Source organism: Penicillium roqueforti (assembly GCF_015533775.1).
Source record: "Penicillium roqueforti strain LCP96 04111 chromosome Unknown scaffold_08, whole genome shotgun sequence".
Taxonomy (NCBI): domain Eukaryota; kingdom Fungi; phylum Ascomycota; class Eurotiomycetes; order Eurotiales; family Aspergillaceae; genus Penicillium; species Penicillium roqueforti.
This window is the reverse complement of record NW_024067572.1, coordinates 325,583-344,911: the sequence shown is the minus strand read 5'-3', so window position 1 is coordinate 344,911 and position 19,329 is coordinate 325,583. Positions and strand designations below refer to the sequence as shown.

The window sequence follows — 19,329 nt, the reverse complement described above, 5'->3', positions numbered from 1 at the left end:
TACAACACTCATCATGGAGTATATTCAGCCCACCCATCTATACTCGCGCATATTGGACAACATTCCCTGGAAGTCCGCAGATCCATCGGTGAAAGGTGATCCGCGGAAAAGTGTGAAGTGGATTGATGTGCGTTATCTATCTCAGCCTTATAGGGATGAGGCTTGTTACTAACATCGTGGATAGGGCCTACGAGGAATCGCTTCATTCCTAGTTATCCTCACTCACCTGACCCGCGGATGGGATTATGATCTCTTTGCCCCCCGCGACGATGTTGACTCCCCTCCCCGAATTCTGCAGTGGCCCGTCTTGCGTATTCCTTGGCAAGGCCGTTTGGGTGTCACAATCTTCGCCTTCCTGACTGGCTACGTTTGTGCCCTCAAGCCGCTCAAACAGTCTCGCAATGGCGACATCCTTGGATCCTTCACATCCGTGGGCAAGAGTGCCTTCCGTCGTCCACCTCGCCTCATCTTCCCCGCTACTATCGCCTTGCTCATCTCGTGGGTCATGGCACAATTTGGCGCCTTCGTCGCCGCTAATCGATCCGACTGTTGGTGGTGCCGTTACGCCGCCGTCGATCTGGCGCCTACTTTCTGGGAGGAGTTTGTGCGGTTGTTCAAGACCTTCCTGGAAGTTTGGACCACGGGCTATATGGCGTACGATGACCACCAGTGGGCTTTACTTCCGCTGCTCCAGGCATCTATGCTGGTTTACGTCCTTATCTGCGCGACAATGTTCTGCAAGTTCCGATTCCGCATGGCCATCTACGTAGGCATGTACCTCTACTTCCACCAGAACGCAGCCAAGAACACCGGTAAGTTCTACGCGAAACCCAAATCCCCACCCCTGGTCCTAATCAAGAGACAGAAACCTTCCAAATGCAGGCAGTTTACGGCATGTTCCTCAGCGATCTCTCTTATGAGAACGGTTTCAAAGAATTCGTCGAACGCCACAGCTGGGGTCGCAAGATCGTAGCAGGCCTCTTGGTCTGCCTCGGTCTCTTCGTGTGCTCGTACCCCGGAGAACACCCAGAATGGGCTACATGGTCGGCCTACATGGAACGGGCCTCTCACTATATCTTTCCTCCGGAGGTCAACGTCGGCAGACGCTACTCCGCTTTGGGCGTCGACCTCATAATTTTCGCCATCTACATCTCTCCCTCCACCAAGGAATTCCTCTCCAGCCGTCTCCTCCTCTGGCTCGGCAAGCAGAGTTTCGCCGTTTACCTCGTGCACGGCACTCTCTTGCGCACTGTTCTTTGCTGGATGCTTTACGGCATTACCGGCCAGCCCTGGGACGGTGACATTGTCGACGAAAAGGGCAACCCGATATACGGCGAGGACGGCGAACCCCTCCACCCGCACTGGATCCCCATCCGCGCCCCTTGGGTCGTGGCCATCAGTATCCCCGCTTGGATCGTGCTGGTCTACTTCTGCGCCACCTTGTGGACTGGATATGTTGACCCCTTCTGCGCACGCATGGCGCAAAAATTGGAGAAGTGGATGTTCGAGGAGGGTGAGCAGGCCCCGCCCCAGCTGCCCATGACTAGCATTCCTATGCAGACAGCTTAATTTTGGAGCGTTTTGGTAAAGACGTTGGAATGATTTCTTAAGAAGCAATGCCCTGGCGGTCTTCGCTTTCTGTCAAGTGTCTATATGACACTCTGTTTTATTTCTCATATCTTGCATTTTCTTTTCTATGATTCACATTTTGATTCTTTCCTTTCAGCATACTTTTATCATATTTGCTCAGATCATTCTTGGTGTTTCATTTTTCTCTCTCTGGCTTCTGTTCTCTATGAAATGGAGACAACGAAGCCGAGAACTATCAGTGACTGTGGATAATTTCGGATGTACATATGAACATAAAATCAATACCCGAATGACTTGTATAAAACCAATGATAATGAAACCCAACTTGCTAGACACGTAAGTGATGCAGCCTGCCCAAGCGGCTATGGCCAAATACCCCAGATGAACTCAAGTCCCATGACTCGCTTTGAAAATTAACCCCAGAAGGGAAAAAGGAGGCGTGACAACTCTTGACTTCCGAGGTCCTACTAAAACAGCCATCAATTCAAATATGGTATTACCAAAAACGAGTCCAAAAATGACCCGTTATCTTTCCCCTGAAAGAGCCAAGACATCCACATCCAAAAAATAAGGCTGGATCGCCACTTGCCAAGAAGCCCACCCTCGTGAAGCAACGCATTTGGGGAAATCCGAGCGGCCCAATGCGCGCCAAGAAACTAAATAAGCGAGTATTGGAATACATCGACATGACCAGTAGTCCTTTTTAGGTATCTCGGACCGCCTTGTCTGCGAGAGCATCTGACAAGTGTCCATAAGGAGTCCCCACCTCCCTCATTCAACGTACCTTTTGCTATCAACTGCCAATCCGAGCAACATCCAGCCCCTGAGCGTTGTGGCTTTCTTCTCCTCCGTACTCCGTACTTCGTATTGGGTTATTGCGGTATCAGCCCGTTTTGACGATAACCTGTTCCACACTCCCATGCCCGGCATGAGTCTCCGCTTCGAATGCCGCGGGGTCCAGTTAGCTCCGCTTGCGGACCGAGGGCTTCCGGTAGACAGCTGAGCTTACAATGTAGGGACAACGTACAATGTACAAATCTTGTAGTATTTCACGGTGCTATGTGACGGCACGGCTCGCCGATCCGACATCGTATAGGAAGGATGCCTTTGCTGCCTACAAATGTCCTGGTCTAATGCCCGAAGTGGCAAGAATCGTCGATGTTCACTGCGTCGGAAAGGTCGGAATTCGAAATGGGGCTGGGTGAATGATCGTCTCGCCTTACAGGACCTTATGGGGCGTTTCTATTTGAAACGGTTTCGAACGGGAACCGAGCGCCGACGTCAAATTTTGTTCGGTGGCTTGGCCGATTATTATTATACAACATAGTTCGATAGAGCTCGGGAAGGTTTGTTCCGATGCATCTTCGGCCAAATAATCTTTCTTCATAAAAATATATGCAGTACGTGTGTACTTTGTAGTGACGAGCATACAATTTCGGTGGTAGAAAACTCAACTCATAATAAACTGACCATGTGTATGATGCAAAGCAGGTCCCAGTTACTTCGTTCGTCTACATCGATATGTAACTTATGCCGTCCTGTCATAATCCCTATAAATATCATCTGGCCTCTTCGCATGGCTTATGGGCAGTTAGCTATTCCTACATTTACAAAGCTTTGTAAGTTCCATTCTCACTGTGACAAGGCAGTCCTAGTCGTCAAGGAAAATGGTCATTTGATAACACAGCAAAGAGAAGAGGGAGGAGGAGAGGAGAAGAGATGAGAAGGAAGGCTATCGTCGCCTGAAACCTTCTGGGTCTTGTATCCATTTAGTTTGATGAATCTAGGACTCTCATATGTTTTTCGAAGACAGTATATTGCTTTTCATTGAATGAACAGAGAATAGAAGATAAAAGGCATTTTCCGGAGCTTAGCCTTGCCCAGCCCCATTCAACTGCAAGAACCCCTGCTACAGTGATGATTGGTCTGAACGTCTTCTTTTGGTCTATTATACGGGCCACTGCAATCAGTCAGGTAGTGCAATGGTGGTGCGATTGATGTCCATACCATATCCCTCGTGCTAAATCTGATGACCTGACCTACCTTTCTGCGTCAGATAGTTGGTTACCAACTTCTTAGAATACTTAGCCCAATGTGGCCCGAGTATCATATGAGAGTCCTCATATTGTACCATAGAGTTCTAATCGCTGACCATTTGAAAGGATATCGGTGTATTTTGTATCTTCATTAGAAAATATCGGTGTATTTTGTATCTTCATTAGAAAAGACCAAAAGTGTTTCTTAATCCATAGGGCTTTACAATGTTTATTCTTGAGCGTGGCCCTTCTAGCTAGATTCCTCATCGCAAAATAATTAACTACAACATGTCACAATCCACATGGATCGCTATCATATGCTTCATGTTTGCTTGCTCGCCTACTGTTTGCATTGTTTACCAGATAGATTGTTTGTTACATAGCTGAACGAGATGTTCGAGGTTTGCAACGCTTGGAAGTGGTCAGCTATATTAACTGGCTGCTGCCCACTTTCCAACTTGCTTCTTATTTCTCTCCATCTTAGTTATTTTGAATTGAATGCACTGTTCTCTTTTAGACCTGGCACGTTACACAACATACAGAGGCCGGCCATATGCTGATTCAGCACTTGACCCCTTGGAAACAAGGGTCTATCGGTGGGCACCTGAGGCGTTAGTGCTGAGTAATACCCATGTTGGCGGGTCCACGGGTAACTTAAAGTTAAGCTTGGAAATGTAGCTGGGTGCGTACCCTGGCCCTCTCCTTGAAAATGCGACGCTTCTCGAGGTTTTGGGGTCGATACCCGAAGTCATTACCCAGAAGAATGTCCTCTATGAGTAGTAATTCTGATCTGTTCGAGTACACTTCTGGGCGCTTTTTGTGAGTCGTGACGGTTGCTGAACGCGTCAATTGCGATAAACTAACTTGCTCCGTTAAACTAGATTTAATGAAAAGCTCCGCCGCGCTGAACGCTGTATTCAATTTGACGTGGATGCCCTTGTAAGGGCAGCCTGCCATTCTGTTGGTCGACGCCTCGATGGCGTAGCCTCGATCACAAAACTCGCCGAGGGGGGCTTCAACCGCGTCTTGCAACTCACCTTCAATGATGGATATGCAGTTCTTGCAAGGTTGCCATACAAGACTACTATTCCGAAACATTATGTGGTGGCTAGCGAAGCTGCCACACTCACACATCTACGTGCTCATGGGGTCCCAGCCCCTAAAGTCCTTGCGTATTCTCCAGATCAGACAAATCCCGTTAGAACTGAATATATTCTACTTGAAAGGCTTGAAGGAATCCCCTTAAGTGACCAGTGGTTCTCTATGGATACCAAAACTCGGGTCAAAATAATGAGACAGATTGTTAATATGGAGAGACGGTTTATGAGTATCCACTTCCCAGCAAGCGGAAGTCTTTATTACCGCCGTGATCTCGACAGCTCACAACACTTTATCCCAATCTCAGACGATATTGTCGTTGGACCAACTGTACAGCATGAATGGTGGTATCAAGAACGGGCCTCTCTAGAGGTTGACCGTGGCCCATGTAAGTCTCTATCTAGGAGTTCCTATTTCTTTAGTAATATTGACTTTGAGCCAGGGACTACCTTTTCCGCATACTTCGAAGCACCCGCAAAGCGCGAGATAGAATTCTATAAAAGATTTGGTAAACCACGCCTACACGTCGAAAGATATCTACGAGAAATATACCAGTTCCAAAGCCTCTCGCCTATTCTATACCAATATCTCCTTGCCAATTATTTGAAGTTAGCGCCCTACCTCGACGTCCTATCAGGCCGTATGTCTCGCCCGACTCTTCGCCATCCGGACTTTTCACCTAATAATATCTTGGTGAATATGTCTAATGATATGGTAGGGGTCATTGACTGGCAACATGCAGTAATTCTACCCCTCTGTTTATGCGCTGGAATCCCCGAACATTTTCAAAACTGGGGCGATCCATTATCCGAGACATTGTCTAAGCCAGAGGTCAAGCTGCCGGCAAATTTTGATCAACTCAGCGATAAAGAACAGGAAACTGTTCAAGAGACGATGCGGAGACGGATCGTCCATTTCTATTATACTGCATTGACCATGAAATCCCTACCGGATCATTTTGACGCCATCAGAACCGAAAATTATATGCTTCGAGCGAAGCTTTTTCATCATGCACAGGCTCCGTGGGAGGGAGACTCTACCTCATTAAAGTATGTTATGCTACAGGTCCTCAAGAATTGGCCTATGTCGCTAGATGGAGGAGCACAGACAAGATCTGCTGAGTGTCCAATTCACTTTTCTGAGGAAGAGATACAGAAATGTTCGGCGGATTATCGCCAAGAACAGGAGAAACTACGGGAATTGGGCGAGATGAGGGATCTAATCGGGACAGATGCCCTTGGCTGGGTTTCAGATGAGGATGAACTTGAACGGAGTAGAGCTGTCATCCAGAGCATCAAGGATGGTTTGATGGAATATTCAAGCACGGATATGGAGAAGACTGCGGTTCTTTCTCATTTTCCTTTCGATGATCATGAAGAAAAAGCGTAACATTCTCTCCACCTGACAGAGGCGGAAAACCACCGGCATGCTAATTGTTATCCTTTTCTTACATTGCATGGTTGCTTCGCTTGGTTTCACCTGCAGCAGGACTTTGGGATCTGGCAGTGCCATTGGTGTTACTCATAGCAGGATCAAGAAGCATGAAAACACAGCCAATGGGTGTGATTATGTTGAAGGTAATGTGCCAGCTACTGGGTGTCGAAGTAATTGAGGTTGATTCGGGGGGTTGGAGCGTAATATATGCCCTAAGTAGGGCCGTAGGCAGTTTAAACGTCACCATACTCGGGGATATGGAATGTTGATTATGTATAAAAGATACCCACCCATACGCTTCTTCTTGCCCTTGCCCAATGGGTGACAGGGTAGTGCTGCCTGGGGATGCCAACACGGCGCAAATATTCATGCTCGGGAGGGAATGCCACCAGAAGACGCAGGCTAGGTGGCTGTTTGGGAGGCGTCCCCAACAAGTAGGTAAGGTTCACGCAACTTTCCTAGAGAACGCTTGTTCCCATTGAGGATCTCATTGAACAGAACGCTCGAAGGTAGAAATGAATGCAATCTGCGACAAAGCGAGACAGCTTTGAACGGCAATGGATTTGAAAAACATGCGGATCATAGAATAATATCACAAGTATGAATTATTCATTATGTATTATGTATGCTCATTAATGTGCTCATCTTGGGTAAAATTTTCCTTCACCATTTCAATGGACATCAAGGCCATGATATTCGATTAGAAAGAACACTGGGGCTCAAGTTGGTTTCAATCAAGATAATCACGGTAAGTACCAAAGTCGCCACAATGACCTGTAGAGTTGGTTAGAATTCAGAGGCCGAGCATCGTCCTAGTGATGACTTACAAGGAATAGTAAAATCCCCACTGAATTTAATTCCCACCCCCCAGCATAAACTTTGCCACGAGCAATAGCATTTTGTTGTCTCCAGAATCGGAATGAACCTATCAAGGCGACGATAACAGCCACGGCATGACAGGCAACCGCAAGCGGGATACCGACATGGTAGAATGACAGGCGATGGACCGTTTCCAACGGCCGTTGTAGACGGAAAAGTTGAGCAACAAGCACCCCTTGCATAGCGATAACCATGGACGTGCGGATGTACGCAAGGAACGTCCTTTCCAGGGCTTTGAACATGTCAACTAGAGTGCCAACAGCGTGTCCAAAGTACAACATACCAAAGTGATCTCGATTGCTCTTCTGCGGCACAGTTATACTAACATTTCGAGTCCAGAATCGACAGATCTGGCTCCAAAGGCCCTTGCGGGCTTCGCGTCTCCGCCGGGAATCCCGTTGAGACGTAGTTCGATGTGTGGGCACGTGGTTCTCGTCGCCAGATGAACCTGATGGGGTTGAGTAGTCTAGCTCATTGTCTTCTCGCGTTTGGATCTCATGGAGCTCTAATGCTTCCAGGTTGTCATCGCGGGCGTCGCGAGCGGGAGTCGGGTGGGAGTCGGTCAGGATTGCGTTAGGTGGCTCCTCGGGAATAGGAGTTTGGCCAGGCTCGGTCATGATGAGAAATGGGCGAAGAATGCAGATGATAGCATTGCTGTCCTCCAGCTGAGGTGTTTCTCTTGAGAAAGGGTGAAGGTCTCAGATGGATTGTTTCTTGTTGGGTTCCCCCACGGATCGGCTCCCGCCGAACATCGAACATCAGCCCCGCATAGTTTGGGGGTTAGCATGTTCTTTAGGACATCATTAAGTATCATAAAAGTTCATAGACAGAGATGTTGGCGATACATGTCACATCCAGAACTATAAGCAACCGATTTGTATACTCCACGCCTCCATTGAACGCACCTGCATCCATTCTCAATTGGCCAATCAGAGGCCATAGAATGGCGATTGCATCATTTTCGTCTATGATGTTGGAATGTTCTGCCAATGACAATGCTTCATTACCAACGATTTATTGCACGATCACCTATTATCTTACTATAAGTAGCTAGCTCGAATCTAAACATTTAGATCCGTTTAAAGCTCGGATACCGTTGCTTAAATACTAGTTGTAGACCACAAGTTTGACGTTTTAACTGAATCTCCGGAGATTGCTAGGGCAATCAAGAACTTTTACCATACGCTATGGTCAATCGAGACTGTGGGTCTGTGTTTGTAAACTAACTAGAATGGTTATTTTCGCAATCGACTACAACGGAAAAGCTTGATAGTGAGGGTATATGATCGCCTCTTTCAGCACTGTCCATGAAGTTATCGTGCTTATAGGAACTCGTTTACAGCGTCTTCTAGGCACAAGTTAAGTGCGTGTATGCGTGCACAGAGTTCGCCGTTCTACGTAGACAAGCAGTAAGTGTATCTCAAATAGACTGAGTCTTGCTATTTCCTACGGATCTCCTGTAAAATAACTGGATAGCTAGTGATTAGATTCAACTAGCTATCTATTAGTATTAACTCAATATATATAGTTCAAAGCCCTACAATATGTTTGGCACACTCCTGCTTTCTTCAAAGTATGACCCGGATCGATACACTGCTTTCGTGGCCTTCAGAACGCGACTTTCGGCCATAAACCGTCCAACATGTAGACTTGACTTGCTGTAATTTGATGCGGCTTTGATTGCAAACCAATAATTCTAACTTCAATGCGGAAATTATGACGCTCCCTTCATCCTAAAATAGCCTAAGATTGAGACCCTTGACCCGAAAAGGAAATGTTATCCATTGTCAACGCAAATGCTCCACATAAAGCTGGTTGGCCGGTTCTGATTGACTTGACAAGCTTCATTATCTATAGGAACGTGGGGCATCCAACGATATACCCCTCCATTCCGATTGCTCCGAAAATGGCATCGGTATTCTTTACTACAATTCTCGGCTTTACATCGCCGGAACCCGTGCGGGGTGTAATATCTTTATCGTCAGCTTCAAGACACACTATATACTTATCACACACCGATACACGGTGCGGGGAGATACGTACCAGAATTTCACATATTGTACAACCTATCAAGTATATGAATATACAAATAGAAGCGGTGCCTGCCGCTTTCTAATGCGTGTAACACCTAACTATCATATATCACATAACAATGTCCCTTTCACAACGTGTCGTCATCATTGGAGCGGGCATCGTGGGTACCAACCTCGCCGACGAGTTGGTCTCTCGAGGATGGAAGGATATTACTGTTGTCGAGCAGGGCCCGTTGCATATGCCGGGCGGATCGACCTCACACGCCCCCGGACTCGTATTCCAGACAAGCCCCTCCAAGACAATGACATACTTCGCACGATACACAGCCGAGAAGCTTCTTTCAATAGAGAAGGATGGACACAAATGCTTCAATCAGGTCGGCAGTCTCGAAATAGCAACAACTCCCGCACGACTGGAGGAGCTGAAGCGGAAACATGGATATGCCTCATCATGGGGAATCGGGGCGCGGCTACTGAGCGCCGAGGAGTGCTTCAAGATGTATCCTCATCTGAATACCGATATGGTGTTGGGCGGTCTGCACGTCCCGACCGATGGTCTCGCACTAGCAGCCCGAGCAACGCAACTGCTGATTGAACGGACGAGCAAGGCCGGTGTTCGTTATCTGGGCCATACCCCCGTGACGGGGATTGAGAGGGACGGTCGACGTGTCACCGGAGTCACTACTCCAAAGGGCACTATCCCCGCAGACATTGTTGTTTCTTGCGCTGGGTTCTGGGGTGTTGAATTGGGAGCCATGGTCGGTGTGGAAATTCCTTTGCTCCCGCTGGGGCACCAGTATGCAAAGACTACGGCAGTACCTGCTCTCGAAGGACGAGATGTTAACAGCTTGCCCAATGGAATGAATGCCGCACTACCAATCCTCCGGCACCAGGACAAGCGTCTTTACTACCGTGAACACGGCGGGCAGTACGGCATTGGATCCTACGCACACCGTCCAATGCCCGTCGTTGCGTCATCATTGGGCCTTACTCCGAAAGATGTTGACGAACAAAACATGCCTTCCCGCCTTGATTTCACAACCGAAGATTTCGACCCGGCTTGGAAAGATTCCCAAGAGCTTCTCCCCGCTCTAAGGGACACAGAGATCGCAGATGGTTTCAATGGCATATTTTCCTTCACACCCGACGGTGGCCCAATCCTCGGCCAACCATCCCACCTCGACGGCTTCTACGTCGCCGAGGCCGTATGGGTTACACACTCAGCAGGCGTCGCCCGAGCTCTAGCCCAAATACTTACAACCGGCCGATCGGATATCGACGTGTCTGAATGTGAGCTATCCCGCTTCGAAGAAATCCAACTCAATCGAGACTACGTGAGCGAGACCGCGCAGCAGAACTTCGTTGAAATATATGACATCGTCCACCCACTTCAGCCGCGTACGTCGCCCCGCAATTTGCGTGTGAGTCCATTCTATCCTCGCCAGCTGGAGCTGGGGGCTTTCTTCCTCGAGGTTGGAGGCTGGGAGCGGCCGTGGTGGTATGAGGCAAACAAAGATCTTGTCAAATCTCTCCCGCCATCATGGCAACCTGTCGAACGAGATGCCTGGTCGGCGCAGTTCCATTCGCCGATCTCTGCCGCTGAAGCGTGGAAGACGCGGAATGCTGTTGCTATGTTTGATATGACTGCTTTCCATCGGTTCGAGGTGCGCGGTCCCGGAGCAATCGGTCTGCTTCAGCGCCTCACTACGAGTGACATGACCACCAAGATAGGAACCGTTACTTATACGCTCCTCCTGAATGATCACGGTGGCATTCGGGGTGACATTTTTGTACTCCGACTTGACGACGATGTGTTCCAAATTGGAGCGAACACTGCAACAGATCTGGCGTATCTTACCAGAGAAGCTCGAGTCCAGGAACAAGGTGCCCCCGGGAAATGGACCCAGGTCCGCGATATCACAGGCAGCACATGCTGCATCGGACTGTGGGGTCCTCGATCCCGGGATGTTATCGCTGGAATCAGCACGGTCGACGTTTCCAACAAGGGACTTCCCTACTTCACTTTGAAGAAAACAATTCTCGCGGGTATCCCTGTTACAATGATCCGAAAGTCCTATGTCGGCGAACTAGGTTGGGAAATCCAAACCAGCGCCGAGTATGGCCAGCGCCTATGGGACACAATTTGGCAAGCTGGAAAGCTACACGGACTCATTGCTGGAGGTCGCAGTGCGTTCAACTCAATGCGCCTCGAGAAGGGATACCGGACCTACGGCGCGGATATGACGACAGAGCACAATCCGTTCGAGGCTGGTGTTTCATTTGCTGTCGATGCAAATAAGAAAGATGACTTCGTCGGCAAAGCCGCTATTCAGCGCCTTTCCAACCAAGTACCTTCGCGGCGACTGCGGGCTTTGACCGTTGATGATGGTCGGTCGATGATCCTTGGCAAGGAGCCGGTGTTCTATAATGGAAAGGCGGCTGGATATGTCACCACCGCTGCATTTGGATACACGATTCGCAAACCGATTGCCTACGCCTGGCTTCCTGGGGGTGTTGGTGAAGGTGAGACAGTAGAGATCGAGTATTTTGGAAAGCGCATCAAGGCGACTGTTGAGGCAGAGTCGCTTTATGATCCCGAGATGAATCGTCTCAGTCAGGATAGCTTGCCTTCGCCGATTGGTTCACAAGGTTCATTCAGGTCACGACTTTGATAGTGATAATGTCCTCAAATATAGGTTTAATTGCTTTCATCTCCAGGCAATACTTACAGCCAAGTTTTATTGCAATTGTCCAACTTCGCTTCATATTTATCCTCGCACATGTAAGCCTGAATTCTACAACATATCTGGATCTTGTACTTTTCTAGAACAGACACGGCTTCCAGTTATATCAAAGACTCCATCAAGGATATCCTAGAAATCAGACGTAGACATACTTCAGGCCGCTACGCCGTTAGCATCAATCCGCACGGCGGCGCGTAGCCAAATATATGTTGAAGGTTATTGAAGAAAGACCGAAGATAGAATATAGGATAAACAAACAAACAAACAAACAAACAAACAAACAAATAGGTACCGTTAAAAGGCACGCCCTGAAAGAGAAGACGGAGATTTCCTCCAGTCAACAATCGTACGCCCAATCACAATAGTCATCGTAATCCGTAAAGGTAGGCATTCGGGGAGGAGTAGGTGGGCTCATGTCATACAAGGAAGGATGGTTACCCTCGTATGGGTCATCATAATATGGGTCATAGTCATCGAAGGAAATCACACCAGCGGGATGAGGGTTGCTGTGACCCGCATCGGTTGTATTGGTAGTATGTTCGTTTGGTGGGCGAGATTTGACACGGGGATGGGAGGGGAATTGATGGAAGAACGTTAAGTTTTCACACGGGCAGGTATCGTATTTCGGCATGGTGAGAGGGTATGGAACGAGTTCTGTTGATAGCTCCACCCCTAACTCTTTGGAATTTGGTTTGAAAGCCTCGGCCTCGACGCATATCTCCGAGCTGGTAGTACCTTCGCAGATATTGTCGGGTATCTGGCATATCACAGAGCGCATATTGGGAAGGTTCTTCTTCTCGAGCTCTTCGAGGATAGAATTCAGTGGTAGACGAGTCCCTTCCTCGTATCGAATTGTAAGTCGCTGGAGACTACGTGCCATGATCATTTTTTCATCGGGATCACCAAGTATTGAATGAGGGGTGATTATGATTTCTTTGAGAACATCAAAGGGGTTGAGGTCAAGGCCGTGATCTGCGCCCCCATAAATGTCTAAATCCAAGTACTCCAAGGATTCAGAATGTTGGAAACTCAATCTCCCAGAGAAGAATACATAATTGTCTTCCTCGTACTGAGATTTTAGTGACATAGGAACTCTAATGGTAAGCCGTTCCAAGGCACGTGGAAATCGAACGATGAGCGTGAGATCTTCAGCGGACACACAACAGTTGAGAAGCAGCAACTCTTTTAGACTTGCGGCACGATTGTCAATTGATGCTTCTTGCAACCCAAATTTTCAAAATTTAGCGCCAGTGATGCAGAGTTTTTGCAAATGTGGCAGTGTGAAGATTTCCTTATTAAAATCGATAGAAGAGTGATAGGTCAGGAGAATCAGTTCCAATATGACCGGTCCTATGTAAGAATAGATATTTTCGACAAGCCCCGAAATTGGGCAACTTACATGTTCGCAGTGCGGGAATCAAGTCCTTGAGGTAGTCTCGGCTGAAATATGTGGACTCGGCCAGCTCTTGCGCCCAGCCTTGGAGTGAAAAGTCCACTTCACAAGGATGGAATCAAGGCCAAACGGATCCAACGCATCGCCAAGAGGGTAACCTTGATCATCCATCTCCATCATGAAATCTTCCAAACACCAATTGCTCACCCGTGAGTCCTGGGCCTCCTAGTAAATTTCGGTAAGCACTGCCAGTAATGCCGCCTGTGGCGTGTACTCGTTAGTTGGGCGGAGAGTATCTCTCATGGCCAGGGTTTGTAGGTTTTTCAATTTGGTGAGCGCTTCGTAGAAAGTCGGAGTAGCCAGCAAAGTCTGCAAAGCCCATATCACCGGCATGTCGCACTCCTTTGACAAGTGCTGCCAAGTTTGGGCGACTGGACACAGTATTGGCAAAACGGCGAGCATTCTCTACCTGCCTTAACCGTACAGACTGCTATATAACATGGTTAATATTTTGATGAAAAGATTTGCATGTCCGTGCGAGCCTGCTGATATGTTGTGGGCTTTCACGGCCGCCAAGACGCGTCCAGCCATGTGGTGCGGGCATTATTCTTACGTAATGGATTTAATCCGGGGCCAGCTCCACCTGGACAGGGTTCAACAGGGTTCACTTTATTTCTTCTTGTTATGTATACACTTTGCAAAACAAGGACATAGTTCACATAGATGGCTTATAACAGTATACCAAGACAGTTAGTCGCCCACTCATGACATCTTCTCTTCACGTTCACCTAAGACCCGAGGTTGTTATGCTAGAATAGGAAGTCATCCGATACAATATCCACAGACTTATACTAATTGCCACTAGCCAAGCCCAAAGCGGGAAATCTGTGTCAAATAGCAAGCCTGAGCCATGGCTCTATACGAGGTGGGCCACATGAAAGCTGCGTGAGTGGACGTTTTCCCAGGCAAACGCTCCTAGCGCGCCTCGGTACCTACCTAGACAGGTGACAGGCCCATCAGATAAGATTGAGGAAGCAGTTTTATCTTAGACTTTTTTTCTTGGCAGTCATATTTTCATTTTTCTGGTCTTTCCCCTATGTTCTTCCTCTCTACATAGGTAATCCGAGTGAGACCTGATTCTGCACGATTATTATGTCCCTCGTTAATGAGACCAACGTTGACCACCGCGTCAGTGAGGACTCGAAGGAGCCCCGCAACCAAGCCATCCCGCTTGGTGAGCCTGTCAGCCTGCTAGGCAAAGGCAGTCCGGGTGTTCGTCGTATCGAAATCATTACATCACACTTCCGATTTTGGGATCGGATCTTCCTCTTTATTGCTATTTTCTTGATCGCTTATGTGTATGGCTTGGATGGAACTGTTCGTTACACGTACCAGGTACGTATCTCGCAGTTCTGACGTCAAGATATATCGACGAGAATGGAGTATACTAACACCTCATGTCTTGAACAGCCCTATGCTACTCAGAGTTACGGCGAACACAGTCTTCTTGCGACCATCAATGTTCTCCGAGCCGTCATCGCTGCTGCTGCACAGGTACGGATATCCAGAGACCAACAATTCATCACAGCAGCTGACTATTCTTTTACAGCCCACTGCGGCAAAGGTTGCAGATGTATTCGGCAGAGTGGAACTTATCCTTCTTTCGATCGTCTTCTATACCGTGGGTACTATAGTGGAGGCATGCGCAACGACTTTGGAGGCTTTCGCTGCGGGGGCTGTTATCTACCAGGTGAGATATACGCTCATGAAATCTTGGCCCGTGTCTAATATTGTCTAGATTGGATACACCAGTATTATGCTTCTAGTCGAAGTTCTAATCGCCGATGTGACTTCCAGCCGATCTCGTCTTCTTTTCTCCTACATCCCGGCCTTGCCGTTTATTGTGCGTACGATACGTAATCCTACACGCTAACTGATTAATTTACTGAATCTCCTTTAGATCAATACCTGGATCAGCGGCAACTTGACAGATGCCGTTCTCAAGATCACCACATGGCGATGGGGCATCGGCATGTTTGCTATAATCTATCCCGCATGTGCTCTCCCTCTTATTGCAGTCCTTTTTATCGTCAACCGACGCGCGAAGAAGACTGGGGCACTTGAATCTTACAAGAGCTCTCTCCAGCTGCTAGGAAAAAAGAAACTGGCTGTAGAACTGTTCTGGCATCTGGACATCGTCGGAAACATTCTGTTGATTGCCATGCTGGCATGTATTCTTGTTCCATTCACCCTCGCTGGAGGCGTAAGTGCACAGTGGAAGACAGCGAAGGTAATTGCGCCACTTATCATAGGCTTTTTGCTGATCCCGGTCTGGATTTTCTGGGAGAGAACCTGCCAATACCCGATGCTGCCATTCAAGGTAAGTCAAATGATTGAAGCCATTTAGGATTCTTACCGATTTAATTCGACTCTAGCTTCTCAAAGACCGTGCTGTCTGGGGCGCCCTTGGAATCCCCATTATGCTCAACACTGGTACGTCCTTCAGGATACCATCCATCCATGGTCGAGATTTAACATTTGTGTAGCGTGGTACCTGCAAGGAGATTTCCTGTACACAGTTCTCTACGTGAGCTTCGACGAATCAATTCTCAGTGCGACTCGGATCACATCTCTTTACAGTTTTGTTTCTGTTATTACTGGCGTTATTCTCGGCCTCATTGTTATGAAAGTTCGCCAATTGAAGCCCTTCATCGTGGCCGGAACCCTCCTCTTCATGGTTGCATTCGGAATCCTCATCTATTTCCGAGGTGGTGTTGCGCACTCCAGTCATTCAGGCGTCATTGGTGCGCAAGTTCTGCTGGGTATTGGTGAGTTATCACCTAGATTCCAGCGTTGCTTGAATATATCTAACGAAAATTTCTAGCTGGTGGAATGTTCCCTTACCCAGCTCAAGCCAGCATTCAGGTTGCGTCTAAGCACGAACGTTAGTACTCGCCAACGGGCTTTGTTCTACCAAAAAAAAAAAGACTCTAGGGCTAACAATCCCATAGATCTTGCCGTGATAACTGGTATCTACCTCGCCGCTTACAACATCGGCAGCGCACTTGGAAATACTGTCTCCGGTGCGATCTGGAACCAAGTCTTGCCTTCTGAACTGAATCATAGACTCGGCAACGAAACACTCGCTGCGTATGTCTACGCCCAGCCTCTTGCATTTGCGGCGGTCAATCCCGTGGGTACTCCCAACCGAGACAACGTCATTCTCGCCTACCAGAAAACACAGCGTCTGCTATGTATTACGGGTATCTGCTTAACAGTCCCTTTGATTGCCTTCGCCTTAGTTATTCGCAACCCGACACTCACGAGGGAGCAGAGTCTGGTTAAGGCGGAGAGTGAGAGCGGTGATTCCGACTTTCCTCGGTGAAAGTACGTTTAGTAAGAGCCGGGTTTGACTTGATATATCTTGCGGAAACGTATGCTTTAGTGTATTGGCTTAGTATATCTACAAGATAACCTTGTCAAGTCATAGACACCGGACCTTTAGCGGTTCATATGTTGTACTTCGAACTCGATATCTAGCTGTGTTTGTCTCTGACTAGGCCTTCGAGGCTCCAGACCAGCCTTAAGAATCAAAAATATCCTCAATTTTTCAAATCTTGCTGCTCCACTCTACACTGCCACTGCCTGTATTCACGACGTACAGATGTTTGACAGATGAATGCATAACGTAAGTGTATAACTCAAGGTAAAACCATGTCGATCAGTGACCACGGACCGTATCATCCGACGCGACTGATCATATCCTCCGATAGGAAGGCCGAGGTCTGAGACATACCTCGTACCATTGCTGTTTCTTCAAGATGTAAATTGCCGATCACTTCTGCAGTCCAATCAAGGACCTCATCGTCGACCCTCTCTCGGCGTTTATCAACAGCGACAAACACCGATCGGAGCGGTTGATACCGAGTCCGACTCCCTTAGGAAATACTATCTGCTCAACCCCCGCCGCGTCGGACTTCGAATACCACATAGAGGTCAGAATTCGGCCCACTTGCATGCATAAAGAGGGGCCAGGGGAAATTTGGTCAAGAAAAGCGCCGATCTTGCGCTTGGTCAGGGTGAGTCGAATCTATTTAAGTGAGATGACACCATCCGACTCCAGAATGTAGCCATCTCTTCTCACGCTCATTGCCTCGCGGCAAGTTAAGCTTAATTATCATTCAGCCACCATATCCTATACATCAAAAAGCCATCCACCATGGCTGTTACTACCAATACCCCTGAGAACAATGATCAACCACACCGAGTCCTTATCGTCAGTGTGCCTCGCACCGCCTCGAATCTTCTCCTGAAGATCCTCAACATCCCCAAACAACCGAATGTCCTCACCAACCCGAAGGGAGGCTACTTCTTCTACGATGCATTCATGACAGCCAGCGAGAATGGTCGCATCGGCAAGCCGCTAGAACAATGGACAGTAGATGAGAAGAGCGAGACCAAAGCCGCCATCCAACGGTGCTTCAACGAGCTAGAAGACTACTCCAGCCGAGCGCGTGCTGACAACAAGATAATGTTTGCCAAAGAACACGCCTTCTGGTTCCTCAACCCTCGCTTCTTCACGGGAAACATAAACAGCGCCGAAGAGCAAGAGAACGCGAAAGAGTTCAATGTATCCACGCCAGAACGCTACGGGCCCTCGCAGACATTCTCTGCCAATAACAAAACTGTCATGCCGGACGAGTACCTGCGCACCTGGCAGCTGGCCTTCATCATCCGTCACCCGGCACTAGCTTGGCCATCTATGTACCGTGCTATGCAGAAGATGTCTAAAGCCGGTGTCATTGAAGACGACGACGTTAAGGGTGTGTCGGTCAAGAATATGAGCATGGAATGGACGCGGAAGTTATTCGATTGGTGTCTCGAGCAGCCCGATGAGTCTGTCGCGCCTTTGGTCATTGATGCCAATGACGTGATTCATAACCGCGGTGCTGTGATTAGGTTCTGTGAGAAGGTTGGTCTGGACACTGCGTCCATGCAGTTTGAGTGGACTGGCTCTGCGAAAAAATCCGAGACGACTGAAAGTACAAACGTTGGTGAGCCTGGGGAGCTAGCGTTTCGTAAGAATACCGTTTCTATCATGTTGTCGACTTTGCAGGAGTCGACTGGTGTTGTTAAGGACAAGGCTCCAGTGTCAGTTGATATTGATGAGGAAGTTGCTAAGTGGCGTGTCGAGTTTGGGGATGAGATTGCTGAGTTGCTTGAGAAGGCCACGCGAGATTCTATGCCGGATTATGAGTATTTGAAGGCTAATAGGGTTACGGTCTAAACAATTGACTCTGGGCTCTCAGGGACATATTTGGCTTTTTTTCGTTTAGAGTACGATTAATAAATGTATGGTTACACTGAAGCAATGCTTGTCGGTCCGCTCTTTGTTGCCATGGGTTGGTTATATTAGGTAGCATATGAGACCTTCCTGCTTCTCTTATTACTTTCCTATTTCACGTGCAGACTTTGTGGTCGACACGACGATGGTGGAATTCTATGACGATAGTGGGCATAACACTCAAGTCCTAGCTTATCAAAGTCATTGGTGGAAATTTTGAATATATAAGCCTACCTAAACTCGAGTACTACTCCGTGATACTAAGAGTGCAAAACATCGCAAATCAGCACATCGGACTTTATAATGTTCCTTTTTCTCTTTCCCCCCGAAACTGGTCAGAACTATTAAGCATCGGAGGAGCGGCCAAGTATAGCGGCCGACTTTGATGAGTGAGTCTCACCTTGACCTTAGTAACTCCGTTCTAGCTTGCAAACTATAAAAAAGGAATTTGTTGCAAATAGGGGAAAGACTAGGGCATTTATTAGGGATCTGATATTCTAGAATATATTGGCTCTCAAAGCCCTGTTTCGTTTCTTTCCTAGACATATAGAACTATCAAGTATGGCGAAACCTGGTTATGAGAAAGAAATTCGCTAGTTGTCTGCTATGTTTATGATAGTGACTTGTGGTAGTAAAAACCCGCAGGCGTATTCAAAATACGAGCCCATTATTTTCTTTCGACCGGGGTCTTACAATTTTGTTCCTAACATAAGGCTAGATATTAGAGGATAGAAACTTTGCTCGTGTGAGAAAGTTTGTATTTGCTCATAAACTCAAA

General features: G+C 47.8%; 7 protein-coding genes across 7 annotated transcripts; 5 read left to right on the top strand and 2 right to left on the bottom strand.

Moving 5' to 3' along the window:
• Positions 1–13: 13 nt before the first annotated feature.
• Positions 14–1,569, top strand: LCP9604111_4205 (acyltransferase family protein; the record flags this gene model as incomplete). The annotated part of the gene is made up of 3 exons (XM_039071879.1): positions 14–127; positions 185–812; positions 866–1,569. 3 exons carry the CDS (start codon positions 14–16, stop codon positions 1,567–1,569), a joined length of 1,446 nt encoding a protein of 481 aa, XP_038929767.1.
• A 2,820-nt stretch (positions 1,570–4,389) lies between these two features.
• LCP9604111_4204 (aminoglycoside phosphotransferase family protein) lies at positions 4,390–6,113 on the top strand (the record flags this gene model as incomplete). The annotated part of the gene is made up of 3 exons (XM_039071878.1): positions 4,390–4,445; positions 4,508–5,112; positions 5,167–6,113. The coding sequence occupies 3 exons, from the start codon at positions 4,390–4,392 to the stop codon at positions 6,111–6,113; spliced, it is 1,608 nt and encodes a 535-aa protein (XP_038929766.1).
• A 726-nt stretch (positions 6,114–6,839) lies between these two features.
• On the bottom strand, positions 6,840–7,654 carry LCP9604111_4203 (DUF202 domain-containing protein; the record flags this gene model as incomplete). Its single annotated transcript, XM_039071877.1, has 3 exons — positions 6,840–6,932; positions 6,986–7,269; positions 7,321–7,654. The coding sequence occupies 3 exons, from the start codon at positions 7,652–7,654 to the stop codon at positions 6,840–6,842; spliced, it is 711 nt and encodes a 236-aa protein (XP_038929765.1).
• Positions 7,655–9,189: 1,535 nt separating this feature from the next.
• Positions 9,190–11,742, top strand: LCP9604111_4202 (GcvT family protein; the record flags this gene model as incomplete). Its single annotated transcript, XM_039071876.1, has 1 exon — positions 9,190–11,742. The coding sequence occupies one exon, from the start codon at positions 9,190–9,192 to the stop codon at positions 11,740–11,742; it is 2,553 nt and encodes an 850-aa protein (XP_038929764.1).
• Positions 11,743–12,151: 409 nt separating this feature from the next.
• On the bottom strand, positions 12,152–12,694 carry LCP9604111_4201 (uncharacterized protein; the record flags this gene model as incomplete). Its single annotated transcript, XM_039071875.1, has 1 exon — positions 12,152–12,694. One exon carries the CDS (start codon positions 12,692–12,694, stop codon positions 12,152–12,154), a length of 543 nt encoding a protein of 180 aa, XP_038929763.1.
• Positions 12,695–14,359: 1,665 nt separating this feature from the next.
• Positions 14,360–16,592, top strand: sit1 (putative siderochrome-iron transporter Sit1; the record flags this gene model as incomplete). The annotated part of the gene is made up of 9 exons (XM_039071874.1): positions 14,360–14,602; positions 14,678–14,761; positions 14,817–14,957; positions 15,006–15,110; positions 15,168–15,587; positions 15,643–15,700; positions 15,754–16,035; positions 16,092–16,151; positions 16,219–16,592. 9 exons carry the CDS (start codon positions 14,360–14,362, stop codon positions 16,590–16,592), a joined length of 1,767 nt encoding a protein of 588 aa, XP_038929762.1.
• An 834-nt stretch (positions 16,593–17,426) lies between these two features.
• On the top strand, positions 17,427–18,494 carry LCP9604111_4199 (uncharacterized protein; the record flags this gene model as incomplete). Its single annotated transcript, XM_039071871.1, has 1 exon — positions 17,427–18,494. One exon carries the CDS (start codon positions 17,427–17,429, stop codon positions 18,492–18,494), a length of 1,068 nt encoding a protein of 355 aa, XP_038929761.1.
• Between the last annotated feature and the right edge of the window lie 835 nt (positions 18,495–19,329).